The sequence below is a fragment of the Salvelinus namaycush genome, chromosome 37 (assembly GCF_016432855.1).
Source record: "Salvelinus namaycush isolate Seneca chromosome 37, SaNama_1.0, whole genome shotgun sequence".
In the NCBI taxonomy this organism is placed as follows: Eukaryota; Metazoa; Chordata; class Actinopteri; order Salmoniformes; family Salmonidae; genus Salvelinus; species Salvelinus namaycush.
In genome coordinates this window covers 22418359-22432721 of record NC_052343.1, presented here as the reverse complement: position 1 = coordinate 22432721, position 14363 = coordinate 22418359, and the positions used below count along the sequence as shown (strand labels likewise).

Here is a 14363-nt window from a genome sequence, read left to right as displayed (position 1 = left end):
TGTTTGTCCAATCAGATGACAGTAAGTTCAAAGCAAGTAATAGCGTGTATCAAGTGCATTTATTATCCAAAATCCTTTCAAAGTTCACACTTTCACTCTACAAGAGTACAAAACTACTCTGCATTGTAGCAGGGATTCAGCATATTAAAACAGGATGAACATAATGACTGAAATAAGTCTTATGAAATATTATGGCATGGTCTATGAAATGCTTAAAATAAGCTGTTGAAGTTTGACAAGGCTGTACAAGCTGGTTGTAAACAAGGCTGTACAAGCTGGTTGTAAACAAGGCTGTACAAGCTGGTTGTAAACAGTACCATGTCTGTAATTGTTTTCTCATCTTGTTTGGAAATTCTTTGCATGAAGTTAGAGATAAGTACAGAGGCTAAGTAACACTGAAGTCCAACTGAATAACTGAGGACTGTGATAAACAAAATAAAGGCTGATTTAGTCCCATAGAGCCTTACTATGGTCAGTTAGTTTCCTTGATTGGAGGCAGAGTTCAGACGTCTTTATGAGTTTTTCTGAGGGACCTTGATTGTTACCTGAGGTAAAGAATAAAATATGTTTTGAAACTTTGACATTAACACATTTTGTGAACATACATACAGCTGCTTGTGAGATGTTGCTGTTTATTACGTATGTAACGTGGCAACAGCGTTCATACATTTACGTATTGGGGCCTGAAAATTTTATCCTACAGTATTGTGGTGGTTATGGGGTCTTTACCGTTTTCACTTCAGTGTAGTTGTCCAGGCCATACTCTCCCAGCTCACGACCGTTACCAGAATATTTGTAGCCACCGAAGGGGGCTTGTGCTCCAAACACATCATAGCAATTAATCCTTAGGAGAAAGAAATGGACAAACCACATACACAATTAGCGGATTATAAATGGGTCAACTTCAACCAACCTCTGGACCTTAATACTACGGAAAGAAATGGACAATTTGATGGACATATTGTAAAATAAAGTAAGCTAGAAATCAGCGTACCAGACAGTGCCGGCGCGAAGTCCGCTAGAGATGTAGTGGGCCTTGTCGATGTCTTTGGTGAAGACAGCAGCTGCCAGGCCGTACTTTGTGTCGTTGGCTCTCTCAACCACCTCCTCCAGAGTCTTAAACTTCAGGATCTGCATCACCGGCCCAAAGATCTGAACACAGACAAAGTGTTATAGAGGAGAAATTCATTTAAAGAATCTAACCTAAAGAGATCTGTTCTCTGAAGAGACACATGTATGATCTTGTCTGGCTACTTTCCTTTGAGCTAGAATACTTAATTGAAACAAGTGTTCTCCTCGCCACAGTTTCGCTAAAAAGCTAAGGGATGGAAAAATGTAACCACTCAAATTCATAGACGGTACATAGACATCAAGGACTGACCATCCGTGATATCCAATGTATAGTTTTAACCATGTTTTGAAGCTATACATTGTTTGTTTACATTTGTTGTTTACAAACACTGGGGTAAAACAAGCTTATATTGTAGGTTCTGATGGGGTATGACAGGGTATGAACTAAGCTCATGAGGCATTTATACATTCTATTCTTTAAGAATCAATGGGTATATATCATTAATTTACAAGTTCAAAAATGAATGTAGCAACTAAGGATTCTAGCTTCAGAATAGCCACACAAATATACTTTAGACAACCAAAATATACAGGCTTTTCATTTTCATGGTATAGCCAGTAGGGGGATGCTGTCAAGGCAGCCCCAAGAGCCAAAATGGTGAATCTTGACAGCCAGTTTCATGAAGAGTGAGTTGTTAATAATAAATGCCATGCTGTACCTCCTCACGGGCGATGGTCATGCCGTCCTGGACATCTCCAAAAATGGTTGGTTGGATGAAGTAGCCACGGTCTGCAGCCACCCCTCCCCCGCACATCAGCTTGGCCCCCTCACGCTTCCCACTGCTGATGTAGCCCAGAATCTTCTTGAACTGTTCCTCATCCACCTAGATAGGGAACCGTTTTACAGTGCTCGTAAGTGGGTGTCTTATTAATGTGTTAGGAAGAGAGCTATAAACCAAACCAGACTACATGTGCTTGTGTATATGTGTGCGTTCTTGTAGTTGTTTTCTGATAAAGGCTCTGCATTTGGAAATGCTGGTACCACAGTTATTTCAGTACAATAGAGTGTGCAGCTCTTCTATTTTTATCCAGTGTCTTATGTTTGGGTGTGTGTCTTCAACTCCTACTCTACTCGTCTGGGTGTGCGTCTTCAACTCCTACTCCACTCGTTTGGGTGTGTGTCTTCAACTCCTACTCTACTCGTCTAGGTGTGTGTTTGTGCACCATGCAGTATTTCTAACCTGCGGTCCCTGCTCAGTCTTCAAGTTGAAGGGGTCTCCCACCACCCTGCTCTTGGCCCGCTCCACACTGCGCTCCATAAACTCATCATAGATGGTGTCCTGCACGTATGTACGGGAGCCGGCACAGCAGCACTGGCCCTGGTTAAAGAACAGGGCAAAGTGGGACTGTTCCACTGCCTCCGCCACTGCAGAAAGAGAGAGAGAACACAGTCATACATAGCCGATGTGTTTCCACTTGACGTTTTGCAGCATTGGACTCCATGAAATTGACACCTGGCCTTGGGGTGAGTAGCTGCCGGAAGAGTTGTGGAATCCAATGGGCTGCTTTAGCATTAGCTAGCCTAGCATGCTAATGAAAAAGGCAGTTTAAAAAACTAGCAGTATTTCAATCTTCTTGATTTTCCATGTCGAATAATGGAATAATTAGGAGTACAGTGACATCTTCCATCCCTGGATTGAGGTACGCTTTCTGGCCATATCCTGCATTTGTCACTGCGGTGCAAACATTATAGCTGAGCAAGGTTTTGACTTGAAGCGGAAGGTGTATTTACTGCTGAACCTCAAGTCGAAACATATCGGCCAAGTCAGACACAGCAATCACAATCAAACAAATAAAGACACACAGGCAAACATGCACACGCCTTAGTAGATTTCAGAGGAGGTACTATAGGAGGACGGGCTCATTGTAATGCTGGAATGAAATAAACAGAACGGTATCAAACATGTCAAACATATGGAAAACATTTTTGACACCGTTCCATTGATTCCATTCCAGTCATTACAATGAGCCCGTCCTCCTATAGCTCATCCCATCAGCCTCCTCTGGTAGATGTCCGTTGTAAAAGTAGCAGATGCCTGCTGCAATTGATATTTCATAAATAAAAACGGACACCACGCTTTGCTTAAGATATTGCTAAATAATCTGTAGCAGACTGTCCAAATTAAGTGTTCCCATTTTTTACATATTTCTAACTGGATGTCCATCCCAAAAGTAAAGTTGCCTTGAGCCATACTCACTGTTGGCATCAGACATGATTATGTTGGGGCTCTTTCCTCCCAGCTCCAGAGTGACCTTCTTCAGGTTGCTGGAGCCAGATGCCTGCTGGATCAGGTGACCTACCTGGACACAGAGCATGGAGCTGCTTAGACAGCACAAGGCTCATTCTCATACACACACTAATACACATTGGCCATTTGAAAGCAGTGACTCAGTTCTTTGAGATGCCTAAAGTATGGGCGGTCTGTCTTACCTCAGTAGATCCTGTGAAAGCCACCTTATCCACATCCATGTGGGAGGCGATGGCAGAACCAGCAGATGGACCCATACCAGGCAGGATGTTCACCACACCTGGAGGGAAACCAACCTGAGAGAGAGAGAGAGAAGGGGGGGGGGGGGGGGGGGGCTTAAGAAGTGTGGTAAGGAGGGTGTGTTTGTGTGTTATGTGTGTATTAGTGTACCAACCTCCTTGATGAGACTGGCCACATACAGGGCAGTGAGGGGGGTCTGCTCAGCCACCTTCATCACCACAGTGTTGCCTGTAGCCAGAGCTGGCCCCAGCTTCCATGCCTGCATCAGCAGAGGGAAGTTCCACTGAGGGAAGATAGAGAGAGGAAGAGAGTGAACGGTAGAGTGAAGACAGCCCATGTCAAACGTGTGCATAAACACGTGCAAAGTACACAGACATAAATCCATGCATGCACTCAACACATTAAAGTCCAGGCTGCCACTATATTTACACAACACAGCCTTGCAGCCCTACCAGGTTTTGGAGGCAGGGTGTCGCATTAAATTACCCCTCTCCCTCCTCCCAGTCTCTTTCACCATGAGACTGGTGGGACTGAAGCCAGCTCACTGAAACAGCTCTGCCTGCTCTTAATTCCTCTCCACTCCCAGTCTCTTTCACCATGACAGACAGAGCAAACACACCTGCTCTCACAGGCAAGAGGAAAGGGGCCACAAATTGGCAACGCTGGTCATTTACAAAATAGCCTCCAACACTCTACTCAGCAAATTGGATGTAGTCGATCACAGTGCCATCCGTTTTGTCACCAAAGCCCCATATACTACCCACCACTGCGACCTGTATGCTCTCGTTGGCTGGCCCTCGCTTCATATTCGTCGCCAAACCCACTGGCTCCAGGTCATCTATAAGACTTTGCTAGGTAAAGCCCCGCCTTATCTCAGCTCACTGGTCACCATAGCAGCACCCACCCGTAGCACCCGCTCCAGCAGGTATATTTCACTGGTCATCCCCAAAGCCAACTCCTCCTTTGGCCACCTTTCCTTCCAGTTCTCTGCTGTCAGTGACTGGAACGAATTGCAAAAATCACTGAAGCTGGAGTCTTATATCTCCCTCACTAACTTTAAGCATCAGCTGTCAGAGCAGCTTACCGAGAATTGCACCAGTACACAGCCCATCTGTAAAAAGCCCACCCAACTACCTCATCCCCATATTGTTATTTATTTTTTTGCTCCTTTGCACCCCAGTATCTCTACTTGCACATTCATCTTCTGCACATATATCACTCCAGTGTTAATGCTAAATTGTAATTATTTCACCACTATGGCCTATTTATTGCCTTACCTTCCTAATCTTACTACATTTGCACAAACTGTATATAGATTTTTCTATTGTGTTATTGACTGTACGTTTGTTGATCCCATGTGTAACTCTGTGTTTGTGTCGCAGTGCTTTGCTTTATCTTGGCCAGGTCGCAGTTGTAAATAAGAACTTGTTCTCAACTGCATCAGCAGAGGGAAGTTCCACTAGTCAAATAAAGGTGAAATTCTTTTTAAATTTAAAAAAAAAATACACTAGTGACAGGTTAGCTGGTTAAAAATACCAAATCTGAATATGAACTTTTGAGGAAGCATATTGAGAATGTTGTTTAAGATTCATCAAGGAGTTCCATTCCTAACCCCTAAACGGTTTAAGATTCATCAAGGAGTTCCATTCCTAACCCCTAAATGGTTTAAGATTCATCAAGGAGGTCCATTCCTAACCACTGAACAGCTCCTTCACTCACTCACCGGGATGATCTGGCCACACACACCGATGGGCTCATGGCGGGTGTAGCAGAAGAAGTCTCCATCAATGGGAATGGTCTTCCCCTCCCACTTATCTGCCCAGCCTGCATAGTACCTGTGCACACACATGCACACACAGACAGACAGTAAACACTTGGACTCAAGAATCCTCCAAAATATTACACCTTTCAAATACATCAAAAGGGATATGGGGAGTGTCAATATTTCTCAACTGCTTTAAGTACTCACTACATTCCATATTCAGTAAATACCAGGAGGACACTAGACTCCGTAGGGCTACCATGTATAAATGTTTATTATGAAATAGAACTGCAGAAACTATAGTTTCAGATATCAAGAGTAGAGGGAAATTCATTTTTATTTATTTTTTCAAAGAAAGAAACTGTAAATGAGTCTATTTCCAATCTATTAAAAGGTAAACAAGCAGACTTGCAGTAGATTGAGATAGTGATTAGATCCACAGTGAGTATACAGTAAGCAGTCTAGGTCATGGTGATGGGTGCCAGCCAATCAAATAAGGGAGGTTTGGCAGTCTGCAGTCACATTCTTCTAAGAACTAATTCACAGTAAGTCAGTCTCACCCTCTTTTCCCCCCTCTCTTTCCCACCATTCTGTCTCTGCCTCACCCTACAACTTCACACACACACTTGAAATGTAACAAACATTCAACCATATAGCATAATGCCACATCTGGCACTTAAGATTTATGACAACTCATACATGTTGGTTTGCAGAAACTAATAATAATAATAAATTACATTTGTAAGGCACTTTTCATTATACAGAATAATATCAAAGTGCATAAAATAAAAACCAAATAGAACGTTAGAAGGCAACTGACATGCCTCCTAGCTGTGCCACCAGAGTCTCTGGGTTCGCGCCCAGGCTCTGTCGCAGCCGGCCGCGACCGGGAGGTCCGTGGGGCGACGCACAATTGGCCTAGCGTCGTCCGGGTTAGGGAGGGTTTGGCCGGTAGGGATATCCTTGTCTCATCGCGCTCCAGCGACTCCTGTGGCGTGCCGGGCGCAGTGCGCTCTAACCAAGGGGGCCCGGTGCACGGTGTTTCCTACGACACATTGGTGCGGCTGGCTTCCGGGTTGGAGGCGCGCTGTGTTAAGAAGCAGTGCAGCTTGGTTGGGTTGTGCTTCGGAGGACGCATGGCTTTCGACCTTCGTCTCTCCCGAGCCCGTACGGGAGTTGTAGCGATGAGACAAGATAGTAATTACTAGCGATTGGATACCACGAAAATTGGGGAGAAAAGGGGAGAAAATTGAAAGGCAACTGACACAAAGAACACAGCTGACACAACAAAGGACAAGGTCACCAAGGAGCACAGCTATCAACAGAAAGCCTTCCTAAAGAGAAAGGTTTTTAGGCCCGTTTTAAAGGAGCCCAGAGTCTGTGGTGCCTTCAGGTGATCCCGGGGGGCATTCCAAAGGCTGTCGGCAGTCGAGCTGAAAGCCTGATCCCCCCCCCCCCCCCAAGGATTTAATGCATGCGTTCATTTCACCGCTCACACATACACCCTGCAATTTTTATTACTGTGACTGACCTGAGGCACTTGACCACCATGGGCACGTCCACGCTGTAGGACACGGCATAGGGCTTCCCATTGTCCAGGGTCTCCAGTTCCTATGGCAAAATAAGGTCAAAGTGTCAGAGTTCCGCCATGGCCTAATTAATGAAGTTTGAATGAGACAGATAGTAGCAAGGCTGTATTCTGTAATACGTAACACTGTCAGACAAAAGGTGTCGTTGTACGCTGATGATTCATGTTTTCTTTTAAAACCACAATTTGGATCCCTCCACAGCCTCAGAGGATCTAGATACTTTTGCTAACCTCTCTGGATTAAAACCAAATGATGATAATTGTACTATATTACGTATTGGATCACTAAAAAAAAATACAACTTTTACATTACCGTATAGTTTACCAATAAAATTGTCTGACGGTGATGTGGACATATTCCGAAAGAAAAAAATTCTCACTACAATACATTTTAACAGAAAGTTTGCAAAAATAGATAAGATCTTGCTACCATGGAGAGGAAAATACCTGTCTATTTGTGGAAAAATCAACCTGATAAACTCTTGAATCATATCCCAGTTTACCTACAGTTGAAGTCGGAAGTTTACATACACCTGAGCCAAATATATTTAAAGTCAGTATTTCACAATTCCTGACATTTAATCCGAGTAAAAAGTCCGTCTTTGGTCAATTTGGGTCACCACTTTATTTTAAGAATGTGAAATGTCAGAATAATAGTAGAGAGAATGATTTATATCAGCTTTTATTTCTTTCATCACATTCCCAGTGGGTCAGAAGTTTACATACACTCAATTAGTATTTGGTAGCATTGCCTTTAAATTGTTTACCTTGGGTCAAACATTTCGGGTAGCCTTCCACAAGCTTCCCACAATAAGTTGGGTGAATTTTGGCCCATTCCTCCTGACAGAGCTGGTGTAACTAAGTCAGGTTTGTAAGCCTCCTTGCTCGCACACGCTTTTTCAGTTCTGCCCACAAATTTTCTATAGGATTGAGGTCAGGGCTTTGTGATGGCCACTCCAATACCTTGACTTTGTTGTCCTTAAGCCATTTTGCCACAACTTTGGAAGTATGCTTGGGATCATTGTCCATTTGGAAGACCCAATTCCGACCAAGCTTTAACTTCCTGACTGATGTCTTGAGATGCTTCAATATATCCACATAATTTTCCTGCCTCATGATGACATCTATTTTGTGAAGTGCACCAGTCCCTCCCACAGCAAAGCACCACCACAACATGATGCTGCCACCCCCGTACTTCACGGTTGGGATGGTGTTCTTCGGTTTGCAAGCCTCCCCCTTTTTCCTCCAAACATAACGACGGTCATTATGGCCAAACAGTTCTATTTTTGTTTCATCAGACCAGAGGACATTTCTCCAAAAAGTACGATCTTTGTCCCCATGTGCAGTTGCAAACCGTAGTCTGTCTTTTTTAATGGTGGTTTTGGAGCAGTAGCTTCTTCCTTGCTGAGCGGCCTTTCAGGTTATGTCGATATAGGCCTTGTTTTACTGTGGATATAGATACTTTTGTATCTGTTTCCTCCAGCATATTCACAAGGTCCTTTGCTGTTGTTCTGGGATTGATTTGCACTTTTTGCACCAAAGTACGTTCATCTCTAGGGGACAGAACGTGTCTCTTTCCTGAGCTGTATGACGGCTGCATGGTCCCATGGTGTTTATACTGGCATACTATTGTTTGTACAGATGAACGTGGTACCTTCAGGTGTTTGGAAATTGCTCCCAAGGATGAACCAGACTTGTGGAGGTCTACCATTTTTTTTCAGAGGTCTTGGCTGATTTCTTTAGATTTTCCCATGATGTCAAGCAAAGAGGCACTGAGTTTGAAGGTAGTCCTTGAAATACATCCACAGATACACCTCCAATTGACTCAAATGATGTCAATTAGCCTATCAGAAGCTTCTAAAGCCATGACATCATTTTCTGGAATTTTCCAAGCTGTTTAAAGGCACAGTCAACTTAGTGTATATAAACTTCTGACCCACTGGAATTGTGATACAGTGAATTATAAGTGAAATAATCTGTCTGTAAACAATTGTTAGAAAAATTACCTGTGTCATGCACAAAGTAGATGTCCTAACCAACTTGCCAAAACTATAGTTTGTTAACAAGAAATTTGTGGAATGGTTGAAAGAAATAGTTTTAATGACTCCAACCAAAGTGTATGTAAACTTCTGACTTCAACTGTATATGCTTATGGGATTACCTACACCTAGCTACTTGTTTTTTAAATTACATGAGCAAAGAATATTCAATTTTATTTGGAACGGCAAGCCAGACAAAATTAAAAGGGCCTATTTATATAGTGAATATGAATTCGAAGGGCAGAAATTATTAAATATCAAAGCATTAGACCTCTCACTAAAGACTACATTCATACAAGAGTTAAACTGAATACAAACTGGTTCTCTAGCAGATTAGTAAGAATGTCTCACCCCATGTTCAAGAATGGCCTTTTCCCCTTTATTCAGATTACAACCTCTCTTTCGGTTATTTGAAAATGAAATAATCTCCAAAATATCGCTTTTTTAAAAACAAGCCATAGAAACTTGGTTGCAATTTCAGTTGAATCCACCAGAAAATACAGGGGAAAAAAATACAAATAATATTATGGTTAAACTAAAATATACTAATTGATAATATATAAATATATTGACTATATAAAAAAAAATAGGAATAATCTTTGTAAATTATATCATAAATAGGACTGGTGGAGTTGTCACACATGCAGTTAACAAAAATATATAGAAATGTCTGCTCTACACAAAATTACAACCAACTAATTGCAGCATTACTGCAAAAATGGAAGAGGCAAGTGGGGAAAAATAAGGAACTTGTCTGTCGGCATATGACAGCTCGCTTGGAGTTTTCCAAAAGGCACCTAAAGAACTCTCAGACCATTACAAATAAGATTATCTGGTCTGATGAAACCAAGATTGAACTCTTTGGCCTGAATCCCAAGCATCACATCTGGAGGAAACCTGACACCATCCCTACGGTGAAGCATGGTGGTGGCAGCATCATGCTGTGGGGATGTTTTTCACTGGGAGACTAATCAGGATCGAGGGAAAGATGAACAGAGCAAAGTACAGAGAGATCCTTGATGAAAACCTGCTCCAGAGCGCTCAGGACCTGAGACTGGGGTGAAGGTTCACCTTCCAACAGGACAATGACCTGGCACAAGTCTCTGAATTTCCTTGAGTGGCCCAGCCAGAGCCCGAACTTGAACCCAATCTAACAAATAACCTGAAAATAACTGTGCAGTGACGCACCCTATCCAACCTGACAGAGCTTGAGATGATTGCAGGGAAGAATGGGAGAAACTCCCCAAATACAGGTGTGCCAAGCTTGTAGCGTCATACACAAAAAGACTTGAGGCTGTAATCGCTGCCGAAGGTGCTTCAACAAAGTACTGAGTAAAGGGTCTGAATACTTATGTGAATGTGATATTTCAGCTCTTTTTATTTGAACTACATTTGCAACCCAAAAAAATGGACCTGTTTTTGCTTTGTCATTATGAGGTATTGTGTGTAGATTGACAAGTGAAAAAAACATTAATCAATTTTAGACGTAACAAAATGTTACAAAAACGTAACAAAATGTTACAAAAACTTAACAAAATGTTGAAGAATTAAAGAGGTCTGAATACATTCTGAATGCACAGTACCTTCAGAATGTATTCATACCCCTTGACTTATTCCACATGTTATTGTATTACAGCCTGAATTCAAAATGGATTAAATATGTTTTTTTTCACCCCTCGACACAAACTACCCCTTAATGACAAAGTGAAAACATGTTTTTAGAAATGTTTGCAAATTGATTGCAAATTAAATATTTTTTAAATTTGATATTTCATTTTTTTATTGTTAATATATTTGCAAACATTTCTAAAAACCTGTTTTTGCTTTTTCATTATGGAGTACTGTGTGTAGATTGAAGAGATCAGTTTTTAAAATCCATTTTAGAATAAGTCTGTAACGTAACAAAATGTGAAAAAAGTCAATGGGTCTGAAAACTTTCTGAATATATGGGGGATTGGAAACAATGCAGACAATTACATTGCTGGAAGCCATCTGCAATGTTAAAGCTGATCTACCCCATAAAAAATTTTGAATTAAAGAAAAATGCCAGATTGCTATACCTTCCTAGAAAAAGCTAATGGAAAATCAGTGTTGTACACAGAAGCATACAGTATGTATTTAGAGATAGGCTCTGTAACATGCTGCTAATGGGCTAAACAGATGTTATACTATAACAATGTCATATCAAATTACAGGGACTATTTTCTGCTACAGGGTATTAATCAGTTCAGAGTCCAGTTAAACACCAGTATATTTTGAAAAACAGAGACCGTTGCACAAGCAAGACAAACCCCAGGGAATTAATTGGCTCATCGTCAAGAGTGAATCAAAGATTATCGTCGTCCACGCACCATTTATTTGGCTTGGCAAATGGGAACACAAGAGTATATGTGGTCAACATAACACACACTGCAAAATGTATCTATATACAACATTTACAGGCACATACAGTTCATGTTGAGCACATTGGACTGTACATACTTGAACAGATTAGCCAGTCTTACAAGTACTAACGAGTCACTGGTGTTGGCTCTGGACAGACTCCCTCTCACATACACCCCATATCCATATTTAACATGTAGGTGGAGCCGGTTCAGTGGACAGAATCAGTGCTATTTCCAGACCTGATGGACCTTGCACCCTTGATAAGCAAATCTGACAGTAGTTAATCAAGTCCAACCTAAATACTGTACTAACAATCCTACTCTCTTATAATACACTCTGTGACTCTGCAAAATATGGTGCTGCTGTTTACAAGCCAAATAAATCTATATGAACATACATTTTTTGAAGATAATATTTCTGGGTAAAATGTTTCCACCACTGGAAGGTAACATTTGTGCCAGTGCCACACAAGTAAACTCTAATACAACCCCAACAACTTTGCTTTCTTTGGCATGAGTGCCAGACCAGGAATGTTGTGCATCTAATTAGCCACTCATAACACCACTTCAGGTTAATCATTTCCATTGACCAGCAGTAATGGGACGGCGTCACTGACCGCTAGGTAGGCTGTGTCCCTCTCGATTGCGTCTGCCAGTCGGCTCAGGAGCAGCCCGCGGTCCGACGCGTCCATGCGTCGCCATGGTGACCCAAACCTGAAGGCCTCCCTGGCAGCCTTCACAGCCTTGTCCACATCTGCCTGGAAAGAGGGAGAAGGAGGCCAGGGGGAAAACAGAGGGAGATTAAAATAAATATTAGATCATATCATTTAAAAAATGGAAAATAGAAATGACAACGCCGCACACTGCTGCTCATGCTCGTAGGTGATATTAATTTACAACAACGTTTCACCCATAGATCATCAGACATCATTTAAAAAAATTACTTATCAAGTAATTAAATTACGACAGTGTAATAACACAAAAAAGATGGTCACACACCTGGCCCCTGCAAGATTGTGCTCTAATTACACCTGTTGTTACGGTTAACTTTTCCCCATGGTTATTTTACCCTCTCGTCCTCCGACCACACCTAATTGTCATGTTTCTGCTTCAGGCAACTTCGTTGTCTTAGCACGCCAAGGATGTAGTGTTGTTGAATACAGAAACAGTGAGGGGCCTGTTCAAATGCTTTGAAAATGCCATCTTCCTTCCTCCCTTCCTTGAGACAGTCATTACGACTGCATAGGTCCAAGCTATGTAGGCTAGTGGAACCCCTGCGTTCACCAATCCAACTATATTGGATCAGTGATTACTCCAAGGAACCGAGGATGTAAGTCTTGTAATTAGACAGAACAGGGCCAGGTTTCAAGGCAGTTCCAGCCACTGACCTTGTCTGCCTCAGCCACCTGACAGATGACCTCTCCTGTGGCTGGGTTGATGGTGGGGAAGGACCTCTTGCTGACGGCATCCTGCCACTCGTTATTGATGAACAGCTGTAATGAGACAGAGGGGATTTGATTAGGCTCTATGTTTAGATTACAGATGTTATCACAACTCTTTTTTTTATTTTTTTTAATCTTTTTTTAAAATAATTTTTATCCCATTTTCGTGGTATCCAATCGCTAGTAATTACTATCTTGTCTCATCGCTACAACTCCCGTACGGGCTCGGGAGAGACGAAGGTCGAAAGCCATGCGTCCTCCGAAGCACAACCCAACCAAGCCGCACTGCTTCTTAACACAGCGCTCCAACCCGGAAGCCAGCCGCACCAACGTGTCGGAGGAAACACCGTGTACCTGGCCCCCTTGGTTAGCGCGCACTGCGCCCGGCCCGCCACAGGAGTCGCTGGAGCGCGATGAGACAAGGATATCCCTACCGGCCAAACCCTCCCTAACCCGGACGACGCTATGCCAATTGTGCGTCGCCCCACGGACCTCCCGGTCGCGGCCGGCTGCGACAGAGCCTGGGCGCGAACCCAGAGACTCTGGTGGCGCAGTTAGCACTGCGATGCAGTGCCCTAGACCACTGCGCCACCCGGGAGGCCGTTATCACAACTCTTTGATCCAATAGACCGAAAATAAATTGGGAGCCAGTATAAACACTGTATTGTCCAGTTACATCCCATTAATTCCCTTCAGTTTTTATTTGTGCAGTATTGTAAGATACTGTCTCTGACATAATATTGCAGTGGTATAGAAGTCTCTTTATAAATTCCCCCAAAACAATTGAACAGAAACACATGCATGTACATGTGTTGTGGCTGTCTATGTACAAGCTGGTCTTTCAACTCTAGCAAACGTTGTATTAATGCAACCCAGGATGGTTTCTGGCTGTCTGTCACATTACAGTTTTGCATAACACCATCATACCCAACAATTATCTAGTGTATATGTAATTCAGTTGACCTAATGTATCGGATAAGTACGTTCTCACAAGGTTCAATCAGGTCAAGTGTTTTAATGTCAACAAGAGTTATCAACAAGTAGACTAGCTAGTCAAGCAACAATAAAAAAAAAAAATGCATCTAGGCCAAAAGATATTGCAATTCTCACGTAAGCCTAGTTGCCTTGCAATGAATTGCACATGGCAGAAATACACTAAACCGATCATTTCAGTCGTGTGCAACAAAGATAATAGCTACTCAACATGTAATTTACATGTTGTGAATGCTTATCGCTTACCTTGTTGTAATGGACTTCGGGCTGTGCGCTTGGTACCGGGATGGCGGCCGCAGAATACTGACAATTCGAAATGCCAGAGATTCGAGGCAAAGTTCGGGATAACACAATTCGGAGCATCGTGCTTCTTCAACACAAACGTGTATGTCAACCAGGAAAGCGGGCTTTCACAAAGTATTGTACAGTGAAGTCGATCGTCATCTGTCACCCGCCCCCAAGAGCATGCGCAGTAGAGCCTTCCTTAGATTATGTTTACAAAGTGAAATGTAGGCTATAGCGCCTGCATCGGTAA

General features: G+C 42.5%; 1 protein-coding gene across 1 annotated transcript; it reads right to left on the bottom strand.

Annotated features, from left to right (window-relative positions):
* Positions 1 to 40: 40 nt before the first annotated feature.
* Positions 41 to 14263, bottom strand: LOC120031080 (aldehyde dehydrogenase, mitochondrial-like). Its single transcript, XM_038976645.1, has 13 exons — positions 14075 to 14263; positions 12782 to 12886; positions 12011 to 12151; positions 6914 to 6993; positions 5344 to 5455; positions 3775 to 3903; positions 3563 to 3676; positions 3330 to 3432; positions 2313 to 2497; positions 1791 to 1955; positions 995 to 1152; positions 730 to 844; positions 41 to 545 (listed from the first exon to the last, which is right to left on the bottom strand). Exons 1-13 carry the CDS (start codon positions 14189 to 14191, stop codon positions 513 to 515), a joined length of 1557 nt encoding a protein of 518 aa, XP_038832573.1. The 5' UTR covers positions 14192 to 14263; the 3' UTR covers positions 41 to 512.
* Positions 14264 to 14363: the final 100 nt, after the last annotated feature.

Bases quoted from the DNA above. Each gene is read 5' to 3' on its own strand.
- LOC120031080 (XM_038976645.1), bottom strand. From the start codon at position 14,191: ATGCTCCGAATTGTGTTATCCCGAACTTTGCCTCGAATCTCTGGCATT. The intron at 5,456-6,913 runs GTCAGTCACAGT...GTGTGTGCACAG, and splicing joins ATGGTGGTCAAGTGCCTCAG to GTACTATGCAGGCTGGGCAG. The intron at 546-729 runs GTAAAGACCCCA...TCTTTACCTCAG, and splicing joins ACTACACTGAAGTGAAAACG to GTAACAATCAAGGTCCCTCA.